This window comes from Trichomonas vaginalis, chromosome V (genome assembly GCF_026262505.1).
Source record: "Trichomonas vaginalis G3 chromosome V, whole genome shotgun sequence".
Classification (NCBI taxonomy): domain Eukaryota; phylum Parabasalia; order Trichomonadida; family Trichomonadidae; genus Trichomonas; species Trichomonas vaginalis.
Window position 1 is genome coordinate 17,929,655 of NC_067207.1, and position 19,708 is coordinate 17,949,362.

Consider the following 19,708-nt stretch of genomic DNA (forward strand, 5'->3'; position numbering starts at 1 on the left):
AACTATTCGGACAAAGTTTCTCCCATTTGTAGTGGAGATGGAAGGCTTTGAGGTATATTATATTAATATATACCCCAAAGCCTTCCATCTCCACTTGAAAGTTCCAAAACTTTGGGTTAATAGTTTGCAATTAACCCAAAGTTTTGGAACTTTCTAGAAGGAATTGCAGGGTAAGAGGTACATATTCATACTATGTACCTCTTACCCTCCAATTCCTTCTTAAAATGGGAGAAACTTTGTCCGAATGTTAAACTATTCGGACAAAGTTTCTCTCATTTGTAGTGGAGATGGAAGGCTTTGAGGTATATTATATTAATATATACCCCAAAGCCTTCCATCTCCACTTGAAAGTTCCAAAACTTTGGGTTAATAGTTTGCAATTAACCCAAAGTTTTGGAACTTTCTAGAAGGAATTGCAGGGTAAGAGGTACATATTCATACTATGTACCTCTTACCCTCCAATTCCTTCCTTAACATAAACAAATTTGGAGTTAATTGTTTGCAATTAACTCCGGGTTTGTTGACCTCCAAATGAAAATGAAAGGGTAAGAGGTATATAGTGACCCTATATGCCTCTTACCCTTTCATTCTCATTAATTATGGGAGAAACTTTGGCCGAATGTTAAATTATTCGACCAAAGTTTCTCCCATTTTTTGAAGGGATTGGAGGCTATGAGATACTGATGCAATGTCAGTACCTCATGGCCTCCAATTCCATCCTGAAACTGATCAAAGTGGACCTTACATGCATTTGAAATTTGCCATGTAAAGTCCACTTTTTGAGAGAGAGGATTTGACTGCGTCAAATTCTCTTTTTCGTTTACGAGAGTCATGTTACTATTCGTTAGGTTAAATTACTTTTAATGCCCATTCAAGGAAGTACATGTCAGTTACAGGGTTTATAGTTTTACTCGAATTGAGTAAACCTCTTGGAAGCAATTACCACAAGAGCCAAGACTTCTCGTTTACAGACTTTGAAAGCCAGGAAGGAGCCAGGTAACAATAATGGGCTCTCTTATGATATTTTGGGATATTTATCAACAATTTGAGTTTCTACCTATTGTCTTCAATGAGGATTTTTTAGGCCAGAAGTACAATACCTGTACAGTCTAACTACTAGGGCAATGTAGTCAAACTGTGCACGTATTGAACTTCTAAGGCTATTATTTATCTGCTATTGACATCATTCTTTTACATTACCGTCCTCTGGTCCTTAGAGGACCATAGATTCTGAAATTACTTGTGCAGAGCAAAGTTCTTCCGAGATCTCTCTATCCTTCGTAGATCTCGGAAAAACTTTGCCTTAAACTACTGCATTAATGTTTCCTAGTATTCAAAGAGCTATGAATTCTATAGTTGATCTTATAAGGTAGAGTTTTTCCTAACTTTCTCATTCGTTGAAAGGTTTTCAACAAAGCTATACCTTAAAAATCTGTGCTTGTTATATCTGATCATTTGTGTGTTAGGGGAGGTAAATTTATTCCACTAGAGCAAATTTTTTCCGAGGTTTCTCATCGAATGAGAAACCTCGGAACAACTCTTCAATAGTGTAATGAATTTGTGGTATTTGTCCTGCAAACAGCGAGAGAACTTGTCTGTAATTCGTTTATGATGAAGTTATCTGGATGTCTCTCAGATGAGGAAGGAAGTCCAGAAAACTTCACCATAAGTTAATACTTGTGTATTTCTATGACTCTCTTCACGTCAGAGAATGTAAATTTACTCGAATAGGGCAAAGTTCTGCTCAAGTTTCTCATTTGATGAGAAACCTCGGAAGAACTTTGCCCTAAGGTAATGTATATGTGATTGTTGGCCCGCAGAGAAACAAGGAATCTGTTTGTATTTCGTTTATGGTGAAGTTCTCGGATGTTCTCTCAAATTATATGGAAAATCAAGATAACTTCACCATAATTTGTTGTAGTTGTGATTCTCTGGCTCTTTGCCGGCCAGAAAACTAGAAAATAGTTTATAGTGGGAGTATGCTCGATGAATACCTACTCACTAAAAATATACGTTATTTTTTGTTTTCCTATGGGAAAATAGTTTTGATTTTTATACTATCGTATGCTTTGTTATTGCATGAATTGTCTATTTTCTTAATAAAAACTCATTTTTCCGTGTGATTCTGAATCAATGCATTCCAAAAAAGCGTTTTCCGCCTTTGAAACGTGAAAACACACATTGCATGAAGAATCAGAGAAGATTTTCTAACTCGAAGAATTCCAAAAAAAACCAATTATAGTTTTTTTATCGTGAAAAATTTACTTTTTAACTACGAAATTTTTAAAACGCGATTTTTTTGGAGATTTTTAGAAAATTCAAATATGATAGGCATGTGTTATTTTATGTGCTCTATGAGTTTATCAGCTTAATTTGGAGTTATTATCAAATTTCAATAAGTCTAAAAAATTGAAAGATAGAAAATCTTCTCTGATTCTTCATGCAATGTGTGTTTTCACGTTTCAAAGGCGGAAAACGCTTTTTTGGAATGCATTGATTCAGAATCACACGGAAAAATGAGTTTTTATTAAGAAAATAGACAATTCATGCAATAACAAAGCATACGATAGTATAAAAATCAAAACTATTTTCCCATAGGAAAACAAAAAATAACGTATATTTTTAGTGAGTAGGTATTCATCGAGCATACTCCCACTATAAACTATTTTCTAGTTTTCTGGCCGGCAAAGAGCCAGAGAATCACAACTACAACAAATTATGGTGAAGTTATCTTGATTTTCCATATAATTTGAGAGAACATCCGAGAACTTCACCATAAACGAAATACAAACAGATTCCTTGTTTCTCTGCGGGCCAACAATCACATATACATTACCTTAGGGCAAAGTTCTTCCGAGGTTTCTCATCAAATGAGAAACTTGAGCAGAACTTTGCCCTATTCGAGTAAATTTACATTCTCTGACGTGAAGAGAGTCATAGAAATACACAAGTATTAACTTATGGTGAAGTTTTCTGGACTTCCTTCCTCATCTGAGAGACATCCAGATAACTTCATCATAAACGAATTACAGACAAGTTCTCTCGCTGTTTGCAGGACAAATACCACAAATTCATTACACTATTGAAGAGTTGTTCCGAGGTTTCTCATTCGATGAGAAACCTCGGAAAAAATTTGCTCTAGTGGAATAAATTTACCTCCCCTAACACACAAATGATCAGATATAACAAGCACAGATTTTTAAGGTATAGCTTTGTTGAAAACCTTTCAAATAAAGAGAAATTTAAGGAGAAATTTGCCCGTTTGATGTATGGTGAGAAGCATATTTGAGAGTTTGGAGAGGCAAAGTGCAATCACCTATCAATATTGCACTTTGCCTGTCAAAAGTTCTTCGCATCTCTTGAGGTGTGAGGAAGTTTCTCGACAGAGGAAACTTTCATATCGAATGTTGCCTCTGTCGAGATGTATGTGACAGGCAAAGTGCAATCACCTATCAATATTGCACTTTGCCTGTCAAAAGTTCTTCGCATCTCTTGAGGTGTGAGGAAGTTTCTCGACAGAGGAAACTTTCATATCGAATGTTGCCTCTGTCGAGATGTATGTGACAGGCAAAGTGCAATCACCTATCAATATTGCACTTTGCCTGTCAAAAGTTCTTCGCATCTCTTGAGGTGTGAGGAAGTTTCTCGACAGAGGAAACTTTCATATCGAATGTTGCCTCTGTCGAGATGTATGTGACAGGCAAAGTGCAATCACCTATCAATATTGCACTTTGCCTGTCAAAAGTTCTTCGCATCTCTTGAGGTGTGAGGAAGTTTCTCGACAGAGGAAACTTTCATATCGAATGTTGCCTCTGTCGAGATGTATTACAAATAAAAAAGAATTCCATCCCAATTACACTCTATAATACAACACTATCAATATGATCAAATCACCTCAATATTAAAAAAATTTTTTCTGCTTTATATAACTTATGGCGTGTACCAAACTCTTTTACAGACTCTCCTGAGCTATCCTCACATATAAACATATGATAATAACGCATACATACTCACTTCATATTCTGATCTCATGACATATTACCGCAAAAACTATAATTATACAACACACCTCATAAAGTCTCATTTTACACGTATCTACACGTTCAAAACCTATTTTTCTTCAAATTGCCAATTCCAAGATAAGGAGATATTTATTATATCTTCCGTTTTCTCTCACAAATATATTTAATTTTCTGAATAATGCGTATAATAAAATGAATATCTCAAAAACTAAAATACAAAATTAATATTGGGTTATGACTTGATATAATCTAAACTTTTGAATTCATTCATTTTTTGAAAAATGTGGATTTTTCAAAAATGATGTTGTTAAGTAATTTGCGTTTAACTTGTTATGTAATGCATATTTTCACGATCTGACAGCAGAAATCGAATCAGCGGAACCTGAAGAATCAGATTACGCGGGAAAAATAGGTTTTGAACGTGTAGATACGTGTAAAATGAGACTTTATGAGGTGTGTTGTATAATTATAGTTTTTGCGGTAATATGTCATGAGATCAGAATATGAAGTGAGTATGTATGCGTTATTATCATATGTTTATATGTGAGGATAGCTCAGGAGAGTCTGTAAAAGAGTTTGGTACACGCCATAAGTTATATAAAGCACAAAAAAAAATTTAAATATTAATTAGGGAAAATTATATTTTAACGATTGAATGCAAAGTTGTTTTCTATAAAGCATAGTATATGACAAATGAGCGTGCATAACACACTCTTGTCGGTCAAAGTTCCGCATTCAAGTTATGAATGCGGAACTTTCTATCATTCTGGGAGACATGCACAGGCAATGTCTCCCGGAATGATATATGCAGAGCGGTAAGAGTGCATAACACACTCTTGTCGGTCAAAGTTCCGCATTCAAGTTATGAATGCGGAACTTTCTATCATTCTGGGAGACATGCACAGGCAATGTCTCCCGGAATGATATATGCAGAGCAGTAAGAGTGCATAACACACTCTTGTCGGTCAAAGTTCCGCATTCAAGTTATGAATGCGGAACTTTCTATCATTCTGGGAGACATGCACAGGCAATGTCTCCCGGAATGATATATGCAGAGCGGTAAGAGTGCATAACACACTCTTGTCGGTCAAAGTTCCGCATTCAAGTTATGAATGCGGAACTTTCTATCATTCTGGGAGACATGCACAGGCAATATCTCCCGGAATGATATATGCAGAGCGGTAAGAGTGCATAACACACTCTTGTCGGTCATAGTTCTCCAATTTTATTCTTTTCACCACACATTTTCTCATTTCATTAGAAATTATCTATCACCCTTTTTCACTATTATACAAAACATCAAATACACATCCAATTTCAAACTACTTATTCTAATTTATTCATTCATTTTATTTATGCCTAACAATATACCATTCACTTACATTTGTACTATAATTCACTCATACAACCAAATATACTTAACAATATTATTCAATATTAATATTTCTTTTATTTTTTTCTATTTCTTTCTATTTCTTCAATTTTATTAAAAAAAATTATTCATTATTAATATAGTAATTCATTGGTAAACTTCCTTCTTATCTTCACTTGTGTTATTTGAAATCAAATATTAACCATATCAATAGCAGACTCAATGTAAAAATTTAGATATATTTTTTTTTTTCATTATTCAAACTTTGATAAATTTTAGTATAATGAATGATTTTGTTTCGTGTATGATACAGAAATGAAAAGCTTAATTAATATTATTTTGCATTTCTTCAAGAATGTTAGAGTATATCTACATTAAAAAATCAGATTCGAACTGCAATACTGCATCAAATTGTTGCACATCTGATAAGGATCTCAAAAGAGTAAAGTTAATTTTTTTGAGTTTTTTTAAGTTTTGAGCCTTAGTAAAACACCATCTCGAGCAATATTTTTGGGACGACGATAGGTCTTATTTGGCCTTACAGTGGACCCTTAAATCATATTAAAAATGTCTTTCGAACTGATAAAAAAATTAGATATACAAATCATTTTATTAAAATATCATTCTAGAGTTGCAAGGAAATTTTCATGTTCTTTGATATATATATCAATTTTTTGAATTGATTCTAATATAAAGTCAGAATACGCAATTCGACTTTCGAAGAAATTCGGAATATTATGTATTATTGTGTAAATCACATACGTCGCTCTAAATATGTCGCGTAGATTGAACTTAACCTGAACAAGTGAAGCGAGATCTTGAATATGGCAATCATGAATTATTATATCATCCACTTTTGGAAGTGGGGCAGGATTCTTTTCTTTTGCCTGGTCGGCCACTTTTGGATTATCAACTTCTGAAATCACAATTTCAGATTTTCCTCCTTTTTTGATTTTGTGGAATTTAAGGGCTGGAGGTGGACTTATCGTTGTATATAAATGGGCACAGTGCTGGCAAGGGATTGTTGTCAAATATTTCTCTTCCCAAATCTTCATTTTGTCTTGGCACTTTTGGCATATCATTGTTTTACAACGATTCTCCTCTTTCATAGACCCATTTTTCTTCTTGTTTTTTCGAAAGAGTTTTAATGCGCATTCATTCTCTGGTTTTCGAAGTTGATTTGCTCTTGCAATTATATAATTTAATGTTTCATTCATTTTACCTGCATATGACTTTACTCTTGACATAACTGCATTGTTATGGGAATGAAAACTTTCCACATGGTTTGAGCACGAAATCCTTGGTTTTCGCAAACAGAGTGCAAGATTTTTCTTCTGAGTTTTTAATTCGAGAAACGCTTCATACTGCGCACTATTGATGGCACCTGAGTTTTTGTAAATCTCAACAATTGGAAGAAATAATTCATACTTATAATCATATTCTTTTATATTCCACGCAAAAACAATTGTACTCGCAATTGCACAAATCCAGGTGCCTGCCCCAATCGATTTAAATAATGTCTCAAGCAATAATACACAATCAAATGGTTGAATGATGTAAACGATTCCAAACCTTTTCCAAAATCGTTTATGAATGGGATTTTTTTGATAATACTTTCATCAACAATTGTCTTAAGTGTATCATAAATCAATTGATAAGATTTTGCCGACTCCGAGGGTCCTATAAATACACCCAACGGGAAACCCATGTTACCATATATAATATGGGGGTATATAGCTATATAATCATCAAGTGGAAATGTCGCGTCGAGTTCGATAGCTTGGGCATTTTCTATGAAAAGTTTCACTTCTGGATGGAGATATAAGAGCCATTGAATATTACTATTATTAAACTTGATTGGCATTTCATCACTAATTGAATGATATTTGACAAATCCAGGGATTAGATCAAAGAGATATGCAATATCATTTGAATTTCTGTGAGGATTAACATCATTTATATATTCATAATATAATGTCTTATCGAGTGCATTGTTTTTGAAGCTTGAATAGAATTCTTTTCCTAGAATTTTATTTACAAATTCAATATTGTCTTGAGATGAGTTTGTAGTTAAAACATGCTTTTTCATTTCAATATTAAAATAAGATCTAACACATGCACATTCTGAGCAAATATAAATTGAAAATGATAAATAGCAATCCTCACTGACCAATTCAAATATTTTATCTTCCTCATTTAAGATCAAAATTTGAATACCACTTTCTGTATGTTTTTGTTTCAACTTTAAAAATGATGGCATATGTTTTACAAAATCAAGAATTTGCTGCAAAGTAAATTGAGAATGCATTTCATTGCCAATATAAATTGAGATGATTTTTTTCTATCGTAATTTATTGTATTTTTGGAAAATTCGATATAAACATTATGTTTATCTAACATAACATCATGAAATTCGGAACTCTGATACTTTTCGGGGATGTCATGGCTTTTTATCCATTTGCATTCTTTCATAATATTTGCTAAACCGTCGTATTTTTTTAAAGCTTTTTCAACATTTTTTGGTGATGCAAGAATTCTGTAAAAAGTGACATTTTGGTGAATGATTGATTCGTATAGTAAGGTTTCAGAATAATTCATAATAAATGATAAATAGAATGAATGTGGCTGATAAATAGATGTTATTCTATAAAGTTTTACAAAAAGTGGAATAATTTTCTGTGGTGTATAATAAAGCACTTCTTCACATACATTGCAATAGAGATATAAATAATTGCCAAGTAAATCAGGTGTAAGCTTTAATATTTTATTCACTTTTTCTCGAATAGCTTGATCTGGACTGATTGAAATCATCGCCCTCTGACAATTAGTTAAATTCCTGAGTTTTGCAATAGTATTTTTAGCTTCAAATAGAATTACAATTTCGTTTATTTTAATTGAATGTTTTTTTTCTTCTCCGATAAAAGTGATATTATATCCCTTATATTTTGGTACATCTAATGAATCGTTGATTAAATTATCATAAAAAGAGTGATCCAGTGGTGGATAAGATGAGAAATATGGTGAGTATATATTAGTTGTATCATTATGTAAATATTGATTAACAGACTGAACAAATGCTTTAGTAAAATCATCACTATCGTTGAATTCTAAAAATAATTCTTGTTTCTGAATTAAGTGTGTTATAACCTTAATGGATTGACGTAAAAATTTTAATCTGCAAAATGCAAATCCAGCGACAAATTTGATTAGCTCTTTGGAATCGATAAAATCGGGAATTTCATTATTTGGTTCCTCATCATTTATTATATCTTTTTCAATTTCATTGAGATACTGAAGAGTGTTTTTGTCTTGATTATTTAAGAAAACATTTGTAAAGAGATGCTGTCGTGCTTCTGTAATATTGTTATTAGAGATCTCTAAAGCATTTCTTACTTGAGTTTCAGTGTAACCTAGAGATGTCAAAGACAAAAAGAGTTTCTGATTTATTTCCATTTGAAAAAAATTAAAACGTGACATTTTTCGCAGAGGAATGAGTTTCGAAATCAGTCAAATTTATGGAGAGTCAAACAGAAGTAAGAATTGTAAAGTGAAAATACCTATAAGAATCGCAGAAAAAATTAATCATTGTCCAATGAATGCTCAAGAAATTCAAACATTTGCTTCTAGTAATATGTTTGAGCAACTTAATACTTTGGAATTATCTATTCAATTATATAAGAAGAATGTAATTGACTTTTTTAATCTGGTTGAACTATTAATTTATTTTTTACCAGATTATCAAGGACAAATTAGAACAGTTTATAAAGATCTTGAAAACATTCAAGAGAAATTACTTAATATGCTTAATTCAAACGAAATTACTCAGTTCCAAATTCAATTACTCTGTAAATTCTTCATAAATTACGCCAAGCAAAAAAAAAATCATGTACAAAAGGCAATTAAATCTTATATTCAAGATAAATTATATAACTCGCCAAAGTGGAGAAATGAAATATTCAAATGAGAATAATATCCGCATTGAAGCTATGATCAAATCAAGTATTTTTGACTAGTGTAATATACGCAACGAATTAGTGTTCAAATTGCCTCTTCCAACTTTAAATATCGATGAAATAATTGAAATTTCAAATAGGAAGAAAATTACGTATTTTGAATGTTGTTTGGAATTACGGAATTCTATTGATGAAATCACCACATTTCAATACTATAAGAATTTTTTCAAATTTAATTTTAAGAGTGAAATGGCATTAGATTTCACAAAAAAAGTATTAAGTATAATTTGGGAGGGATCGGATGGTTCGTATTATATTACAATTGAAAATCTGGAAGAATTATGCGAAAAATTAAATCGAGATGAAGGAGAAAAGGTTTTTTCTCTTATCATAAAATGGTATAATTATATGTATTGCATTAAAAACTATGATTTTGAAGATGAAGAAATGAAAATTACAATCAAAATTGTTAAAAATGCAAAATATGTTATTATAAATGGGGACAGGGAAGAAATAAACTTTATTGATTATCCTCCAATGCCGACATTTATTGAAAAAAAGAAGTTAGAGAAATTAATTAAATTTGAAGAAGTGAAAAAGGTATATGAAGATAATGTTTAATTGAAATGTAATTAGCATTTGGATTAAATGCAAGGTGAGATATAGAATAAGAATCAAACAGGGATTTTGCAAAATGAAAATTTAAAAAATTAAATACAATTTGAAATTTTAATGAAGAATTAAATGAATTTTGTTTAATGGTTAATAAAAATATAAATCGTAATTTTAATTGAATATGAAACTTCCTCACACCTCAAGAGATGCGAAGAACTTTTGACAGGCAAAGTGCAATATTGATAGGTGATTGCACTTTGCCTGTCACATACATCTCGACAGAGGCAACATTCGATATGAAAGTTTCCTCTGTCGAGAAACTTCCTCACACCTCAAGAGATGCGAAGAACTTTTGACAGGCAAAGTGCAATATTGATAGGTGATTGCACTTTGCCTGTCACATACATCTCGACAGAGGCAACATTCGATATGAAAGTTTCCTCTGTCGAGAAACTTCCTCACACCTCAAGAGATGCGAAGAACTTTTGACAGGCAAAGTGCAATATTGATAGGTGATTGCACTTTGCCTGTCACATACATCTCGACAGAGGCAACATTCGATATGAAAGTTTCCTCTGTCGAGAAACTTCCTCACACCTCAAGAGATGCGAAGAACTTTTGACAGGCAAAGTGCAATATTGATAGGTGATTGCACTTTGCCTGTCACATACATCTCGACAGAGGCAACATTCGATATGAAAGTTTCCTCTGTCGAGAAACTTCCTCACACCTCAAGAGATGCGAAGAACTTTTGACAGGCAAAGTGCAATATTGATAGGTGATTGCACTTTGCCTGTCACATACATCTCGACAGAGGCAACATTCGATATGAAAGTTTCCTCTGTCGAGAAACTTCCTCGAAACTCCAATTTTTCTTTAGAACTACAATATCTTAAACAATTAGCTCATCAAAACACAACCTATAAACTTTAATTTTTACTTTTGTTTTTTTCAATATATGAACTAAATTTTTTTTTTCAAATTACTCCCACACTGGGAAAAGTATTTTAACTCAGATGTTGCCAGCCTCTTCATCATTGCATTAACAAGTGCTTTGACTCAGAGGTTGCCAGCCTCTTCATCATTGCATTAACAAGTGCTTTGACTCAGAGGTTGCCAGCCTCTTCATCATTGCATTAACAAGTGCTTTGACTCAGAGGTTGCCAGCCTCTTCATCATTGCATTAACAAGTGCTTTGACTCAGAGGTTGCCAGCCTCTTCATCATTGCATTAACAAGTGCTTTGACTCAGAGGTTGCCAGCCTCTTCATCATTGTAAAAATGTATTACCGCTTTTTTTTTTAATTCAATCGTAACATCTCAATTATCCCGCCAAAAATTATTGGGTCTAAATTGGTTTTTATTATTATTATTTTCAGAAACAAACTAACTTGTTTTTTACGAATTTATCATTCATAAAGTCTTTATGATATATTTTCAACTTATAATGAATATGAAATTATAATTGTTATTTTGAAAAAAAATTATTCATGATCAATTCATGATTTAACCAGTTCCTTCAAATTAGGAGAGCATATTCAAATATAATCGCTCATTAAAATCAATTTTTATGTTTTTTTTTAAATCGAAATTATCTCATCATAAACCACGCAAACTGACTATTTGTTCTTATCACCATGTTACCAATATCAGAATTGTCTTTACAGCCAAAATTTCGCTCGATAAAAGTCCATCCAATAGTGAGATAATTGAGCAACTAACATTTTTCCATATCACAAAAACCTCCGCCATTTTTACGGTTTTTATTCTTACGTTTTTGAATAAATCAAGATTTAAAAATTTTCAGAATCGTAAGAAATTTTCACTAAACCCATACATAATGAAATAAAAAAAAATAAAAAAAATAAAAAAATAAACTTTAAAAATTCATGTCTTACATTTTTTGAATAATTTATTTTTTTAATTCGTATGAAAATGAGTGAATCAAAATTCGTGACTGTGAATCAATTAATGAATAAACTTTCACCAATTCTCACCCATGTTAAACAAGTAGACGTTTATTTTGATGATTGCATAGAAAGTTTATTTTATAAAGGTAAGTTTAATATTAAACCTATTGCTTTTGCATTTGATGGTAAATTAATCGAAAATTCAAAAATTTGGGAATTAATTCCGGATATTGAATTTATAACAAATATTAAGGATAAGTGGTTTAAACAACAAAACCTTTTCACTAAAGTTCTTTGTAGATTAATGATTAAAACTGAGGAAAAAGAATTTAACGGATTTAAATATCATCCATGTAAAATTTTAGAACTTGGTAACGAAAAACTTCAGAAAAAATTAAACGAAAGACTATCAAAAGATAAAGTTGAAAGAGTAAATAAACTCACTAAAGGTAATGATGATGAAGATGAATTTGATGAGTTCAACATTGAACTTTAAGAAACTAATGATTATTTGAATTTATGAAATCAATTATTTGATTCATTCTTTCTTCAATCTCTTCTATTCTTTTTGTTAAATCATCTATTTTCATTAATGAGGTGATTCTTGATTGAGGAATAGATTTTAAACTAACAACACCTTTTATTTTTGAAATTTTGAATCCATGACCCTCCGGGTCTTGGACTCTGTCCTCAACTTTAAACATTTTATTCAATTTACACGTTGTCAATTCTTCAAATAATTTTTTATTATTAGCATAATAATCATTAAATTCTTCAACAGATGAAAAAATTTTTATTTCAGTAATTGGTTTAACAACGTTTATTTTTTGTTGAACATTTTCACTTTCATTTATTTCTTCCTCCTCTGTTTCATTTATTTTTAAAATCGGTTTCATTTATCATTAAATAAAAATTAGAATATAAGTGATGAAATATATTTTTTAATTAATATTAAATCAGAGATGGCGGCAGGATTCTTTAAAAAATTATGGGATAAAGTAAAAAGAGGAGCGCATAAAGTTTGGGAAGGGATTAAGAAAGGAGCAAATTGGATATTTAAGAATAAAGAAGCAATTAGTGACGTTGCTGAACAAATAGCACCTAATGTTCCGGTAAGGGAAGTATTAAATAAAGGAGATAAGGTTTATCGTCGACTACAACCGATATTGAGATAAAAATAATATTTATTTTTCCACTACTTTCCTCCTATTTTATTAAGTATTCCTTCAGCAATTCCACCAACTGCGTTACCTGCTTGTGCTCCCATCGCTGGATTACCTGCTTTAGCACCTAATACTCCTCCTATGATAGTTCCTGCCGTTTTCGCTACTGGTGCCAAAAAGTTTGCAACGGGTTTAATAATCTTTTGATGAACCCAACTTGCAGCTTTCTTAATTCCTTCCCATAATTTTTTAAAGAATCCTGCCGCCATCTCTGATTTAATATTAATTAAAAAATATATTTCATCACTTATATTCTAATTTTTATTTAATGATAAATGAAACCGATTTTAAAAATAAATGAAACAGAGGAGGAAGAAATAAATGAAAGTGAAAATGTTCAACAAAAAAAAACGTTGTTAAACCAATTACTGAAATAAAAATTTTTTCATCTGTTGAAGAATTTAATGATTATTATGCTAATAATAAAAAATTATTTGAAGAATTGACAACGTGTAAATTGAATAAAATGTTTAAAGTTGAGGACAGAGTCCAAGACCCGGAGGGTCATGGATTCAAAATTTCAAAAATAAAAGGTGTTGTTAGTTTAAAATCTATTCCTCAATCAAGAATCACCTCATTAATGAAAATAGATGATTTAACAAAAAGAATAGAAGAGATTGAAGAAAGAATGAATCAAATAATTGATTTCATAAATTCAAATAATCATTAGTTTCTTAAAGTTCAATGTTGAACTCATCAAATTCATCTTCATCATCATTACCTTTAGTGAGTTTATTTACTCTTTCAACTTTATCTTTTGATAGTCTTTCGTTTAATTTTTTCTGAAGTTTTTCGTTACCAAGTTCTAAAATTTTACATGGATGATATTTAAATCCGTTAAATTCTTTTTCCTCAGTTTTAATCATTAATCTACAAAGAACTTTAGTGAAAAGGTTTTGTTGTTTAAACCACTTATCCTTAATATTTGTTATAAATTCAATATCCGGAATTAATTCCCAAATTTTTGAATTTTCGATTAATTTACCATCAAATGCAAAAGCAATAGGTTTAATATTAAACTTACCTTTATAAAATAAACTTTCTATGCATCATCAAAATAAACGTCTACTTGTTTAACATGGGTGAGAATTGGTGAAAGTTTATTCATTAATTGATTCACAGTCACGAATTTTGATTCACTCATTTTCATACGAATTAAAAAAATAAATTATTCAAAAAATGTAAGACATGAATTTTTAAAGTTTATTTTTTTATTTTTTTTATTTTTTTTTATTTCATTATGTATGGGTTTAGTGAAAATTTCTTACGATTCTGAAAATTTTTAAATCTTGATTTATTCAAAAACGTAAGAATAAAAACCGTAAAAATCATACATTTTTTACTTCATATGTAAAAAAAAATGATACAAAATCGCTCAAAAATGTATGAATTCTTACGTTTACAAAAAAAGTCACAAAACCCTTCAACATATACTACTTTGATTTTCGACTACATTTTTTCATAAAGATCTTGCATTTTGTATTACAGATGGGATCAATATTCAAATGGGTTGCTGAAATCTCGTGATCATTATGAGGATAAATTTGAATGTAATTCGGTCAAACATTTCTCAAAAAATATTGTACTATCTCTCAAATTTTGTGAGAGATTTGTCAAAATCAAACTTTCTGAGAGATATTGATTGTAAATTTTGGATACTTTAATTTTGGTAGAATAATAATGTCCGGCATTTTATCCGGATTTATTGGAAAACATAAAAAATTTTGGCAGATTTTCTGAAAAGTTTCAACCCAATTCCATAAAAATAATCCAAAAAAATAATGTGATTCCAAAATTGAACCATTGATTGTTGTTTATCTGTAAAATTCATTCAATTTTCGGTCAACATTTGAACCTTTACTTACGAAAAGATGTCTGAGATAATGCATGATCCGAATAATTAAGAACAAATCCTAATCTCCCAGTAAGGATGTCAATTCGGAAAATTGTTTTCATTTTAGGAGAATATAATTTTCCTTTTCGAAAATTTAAAAAGTGAGACGCGCAGGATTCGAACTTTTTTAAAAGTTGATTTAAATATATTCTAGTGTGGATTCTGTAATAAACAGAAATTCATCAAAAGTGACAGCTCTCAATTTTTTGACATTTGTAAATTCTAAATTGAATGAGAAAAATGAAATAATACTAAGCATAATACAATATTCTAGATTTAATTATAATTAGGAAAAAGTTAGTTTTGAGAGTACTTTTCATAGGCATATAGAATGAAATCTTCTGAAAAATAATATCACATAAACTCGTATTATTTTCTAATATATAACTATTTTATATAAAAATCAAATTCAATGATCTGAAAAGCGAAGGATAAACCTCAAAATTTACGAATATAATGAGTGGGAATAGGCGTAAAGCAAAAATTGATATTTCATATGGTTTTATGATAGATAAGCATTATATTCCCACTCATTATATTCGTAAATTTTGAGGTTTATCATTCGCTTTTAAGATCATTGAATTTGATTTTTATATAAAATAGTTATATATTAGAAAATAATATGAGTTTATGTGATATTATTTTTCAGAAGATTTTGTGTTCTTCTTCAAAATTTTATTTTTTTATTAAAAAGAATCTTTACAAAATATACATTTACTTTAATTAATATTTAAAAACGTGCTCTATCAAAAGTTCCAAAAATTCAATATTTTAGCTTTTCTGAGGTGTCACTTTTGATGAATTTCTGTTTACAACAATTCTAAGGATAATATAATATTTAAAATAAGAATATACTAGTTTAGGTGGTATAATTTTTTTCGATAAATTTGAGAGCATGTACGTTTAGGGCATCAAAAGTGTCAATTCGCTCAGCGAAAGCTGAGCTAGCTTCGTTCTCGAAAGAATAGGGAAGGAGTGAAAGAGAGTGATACAGATGTTGACACATTCATATCATTTCAACAAATTTTGATCAAATTGAAATGCAATGAAATTCAATTCACTTCATATCCTTCAGTCAGTACATTGACATCCTTCTACATCACAATGATAACTCGTGCATCAATAGTTCTGCAACTAACTCAGAAAAAACAAGATTTTTCCTTCCAGCTTACAGCTTTTAAAAAGTTTCGATGATAAAAATCACTCTACTCTTGTTTATCGATATGTTGTGATAGTAGGTAAACGTATTCTTATCGATATTAATAAAAATATTTTTACGAAAATCTGAACCAATTACAGAGTTATTCATAAAGTTTATGATAACTGTAATTACTTCATCTTTGTTTTATATTTGAATAAACAATTTAATTTAATTTGCATAATTTTTTTTAGTTGAAAGACAGGAAACTTAGTTGAGTTTGTATTATTTTTATCGTTCAATTCATTGTATATGTGAGTGATCCAGATATTTAAGATATTTAGAAAAAATTTATTAATTTGATTAACAAATTTTAATCAAAATAGCAAAAATCTATTTGATAGCTGTAAGCAAATAATAATTTCTATTTCAATCAAAATCACTTATTTTCATCTAAACGTATAAAATTGTCAATTTTATGAGAATAAATTTAAAATCTCATGAAATATAAAGGAGAGTAATATTTTTCAATTTTCTTTTTTTCTTTCTCTCAAATATTTTCTATTGGGAATTTTCTTGTTATCAAAAAATAATTTTAATATTTGTTTATTTCATTACATACAATAAAATTTTAAAAGCTCTATTTCTTCACAAGAAAATTTTTTTCCTTCATATGAAGAAACATTTTGTTCTCCATTTGATGCTGAGTCTAAATCTCGATTTTTGAATTTTCTTCTTTCCAAATTTCTTTTTTCCAAATTAGAAGTTTAATTCAAATTTTCAATAGTTTATATATTTTCTCAAACCGTCTTAGATTTTCTCACTTTTTAGGGATTTTCTCTCAAAATATACAAAAATAGTAATACCAATACATGTGTCTAATATACTTTAAAACCATCGTGATAAAATTCAAAAACGAAGAGTTCTTCTCTCCAAATTTTTTTCAAAATCAAAAAAATGAGATAAAAAAATACAAAGGTAGTCTCACGAAAATACGTTATTTTCCCGATGCCTTGGAAGCAGCTTTGCAGGTTACCCGTAAGGTAACCAGTAGAAGGTTAAAGAGCCTTTTTATTGCAAACGCTATATTTGTAAGTGTCTTTGTAGAACTTCTCATAAATTCAAAGATTTCCAAAAACGAATTTTTCGATTTTGATATAATAAATGATATTTAAACAAATTATAGATGTGTTTGCAATTAAAAAAATCCGAGTTAACTACAATATCTTCAATTTTTGGCGTTCACTTTTTCATGTCATACTGATAGCAAGAATACTCACCCAATTTGGTTACACTTCATGATAGTTTGAAGTAAAAAAATGCCACAGTTTTTTTTATTTGATATCGTTATCTAAATTTTGTACAGAAATGAAATAAATTATAATATGAAACGTGTGTTATTATGCTTGTTGGGAAACAATCCAATACTTATGTCTGAATGAAATGATTATTTCTACGAGATTTTTCATATTCAGCTAATAATGCTATCAAAATCAAATAACAATAAAAAGTTATTTTGTACATAATGTAACTTAATCTTTAATACTATATAGAACTTCGAAATACGACTAAACGGTGCGAGTTACGCGATTAAATACCTTTTTTTCGATCGAAACTTGAAAGTGAGGATAACTCAATGGGTAGGGGTATGGGTTCGACTTTTTCTATTGGGCAACTATTTTTTTCTTTCATTGTTTCAGCATTTTTTTATGCGATTATGCATAATTATTTGATTTCCTATATATTCAATAATAAATTTGTTCCGAACTCTTAACAAATAAATAAATTTTTAGAATATTTAAATTTATAGCTCCCTACATTAATATAAAGTGTTCGAATAGTTCATATATAGTTTCTTTAAAATAATTTGTTTCATTTTAAATTGGTTTGGCACAATGCTTGACATAACATGCACAAAGCTATGCCATTTTAAAATATGTATATCAATCAAGCCGATTAAGTCCATCCTAAACGAAAATCATCGATACTCATGAATTTATGATAGTCGTTCTTGATATAATTGCGCGTTTTAAAAAATGCTTACTTTTGAACACAGAACTTATCTATCCATATTTATCAATGAAAGTTTATAAGATGCATTAATGACAAAACCTTACTTTATCAATTATAATCTTATCGTAAATTTCAAACTACAATACTGTGGGGCAAATATTAAATAACCACTATGTTGCGGATTTTATGTAAGTCTGCAAACTGTAAAATGTAATTAAACACAAATAAAAAAAAAATGTAAATTTTAATCGAGAAATTTAGCAATCTTGAAAGCCTTGATCGGCATCTTTTACAAGATGTCAGTAATGCATATTCAATAACTATGAAAATCTAGCCAAGCATGGATTTTTTTCGAAAAAAAATTGTATTAAATTTCATTTTTCATTCTTTATACAAGTTTTAACCTTTGGTGCAATTATATCCTATCGCAAATGCATTATTGACGTTATTACTTGGATACTTCTTCATAACGCTAAATCTTCAAATTAGTTATGTGTTTTTACTAAAGTTGGAAAGGTATTAAAAAGGAAATGTTAATAAATATACATGTTTAATTAAAAAACAAACAAGAATAAATTAAATAATTTTATTTCTTAGGAAAGTCTAAGTTTTGTAATAGATAAATTGCTTTTTGTGTCTCTTCTTCATCAATTTCTGGATGTTGATTCTCAGGTGGCGGACTAATTAAAACATCATGGGCAATATCAAACCATTGTTTTAGTTCGTTGGCAGAAGGAAAATGATCTTCTTGTATTGGCGTTATTAATGATTGAAAATCATCAGTTGATTCTGCATTTTGGGAATTTTCCAAATTTTCATTTGGAAAATTTAAATTTTGAGATATTGTTGAAGCACTCAGATCTCATTTTTAAAATATCTGCACCAAATTCTTACATCTGATAATTTTCATGTGTAACCAATGTTTCCCAATCCCTTTGCCATACCCTACTAATCGCAAATTCATTCCCTTTAATTTTGTATTAAATTTAAATTCCAATCTTAATTTCTACATTATTTATGCTAACCCTTTAAATTTTGTTCTTATTTATTCACCCTCAGATACAAATTTATTTAGAATGTATTCCTCTGAGGTCTATATTTGTATTCGAAAATAAAATCTTTAAAACTCTCTAAGTTATCATTTTCTCTTCAGATATCTAATATTTTTCTAATGACATAACTACTTTGGACGCATATCCAAATTCCAAAAAAAATATGGAAAAAATAAAAATGAAATTGAAAAATACAATTTTTGATATGTAAAAAGAGATTTTGAAAAAAATTGGGAAAAAGAGTATCTAATAAAATTGTTTGAGATCTATGTAGACATAGTTTTTACATTAAAAAATCAATAATATTGAAATTGATCTGAATATATCTTTTTTTTAAGTTTGAATGCATTAATCTCAAAGCATTTGATAAAATACTGGTTTTATTTCAAAATTCTAAATAATTTGTAATTAGATCTTTATGATGTAATTTAATTTTAAACAAGTACAGATAAAGAGAATCATAATAAAGGTGATCTATATTGCTTAAGTAAAATTGAGTATAATAGATCGATCTTAA

The 19,708-nt window shown here is 29.7% G+C and overlaps 3 protein-coding genes across 3 annotated transcripts, besides 4 other annotated features; all 3 read right to left on the reverse strand.

Annotated features, from left to right (window-relative positions):
• Positions 1 to 719: part of a mobile genetic element that runs on past the window's edge.
• Positions 720 to 5,985: 5,266 nt separating this feature from the next.
• Positions 5,986 to 6,611, reverse strand: TVAGG3_0357320 (uncharacterized protein; the record flags this gene model as incomplete). The annotated part of the gene is made up of 1 exon (XM_001307208.2): positions 6,015 to 6,611. One exon carries the CDS (start codon positions 6,609 to 6,611, stop codon positions 6,015 to 6,017), a length of 597 nt encoding a protein of 198 aa, XP_001307209.2.
• Positions 6,612 to 6,712: 101 nt separating this feature from the next.
• Positions 6,713 to 7,483, reverse strand: TVAGG3_0357330 (uncharacterized protein; the record flags this gene model as incomplete). Its single annotated transcript, XM_051231346.1, has 1 exon — positions 6,839 to 7,483. One exon carries the CDS (start codon positions 7,481 to 7,483, stop codon positions 6,839 to 6,841), a length of 645 nt encoding a protein of 214 aa, XP_051101076.1.
• Positions 7,484 to 11,276: 3,793 nt separating this feature from the next.
• Positions 11,277 to 11,708: a mobile genetic element.
• A 1,358-nt stretch (positions 11,709 to 13,066) lies between these two features.
• TVAGG3_0357350 (N-acetylmuramoyl-l-alanine amidase family) lies at positions 13,067 to 13,303 on the reverse strand (the record flags this gene model as incomplete). The annotated part of the gene is made up of 1 exon (XM_051231347.1): positions 13,067 to 13,303. One exon carries the CDS (start codon positions 13,301 to 13,303, stop codon positions 13,067 to 13,069), a length of 237 nt encoding a protein of 78 aa, XP_051101077.1.
• A 1,850-nt stretch (positions 13,304 to 15,153) lies between these two features.
• Positions 15,154 to 15,190: a mobile genetic element.
• A 577-nt stretch (positions 15,191 to 15,767) lies between these two features.
• Positions 15,768 to 15,805: a mobile genetic element.
• The last annotated feature ends 3,903 nt before the right edge of the window (positions 15,806 to 19,708 follow it).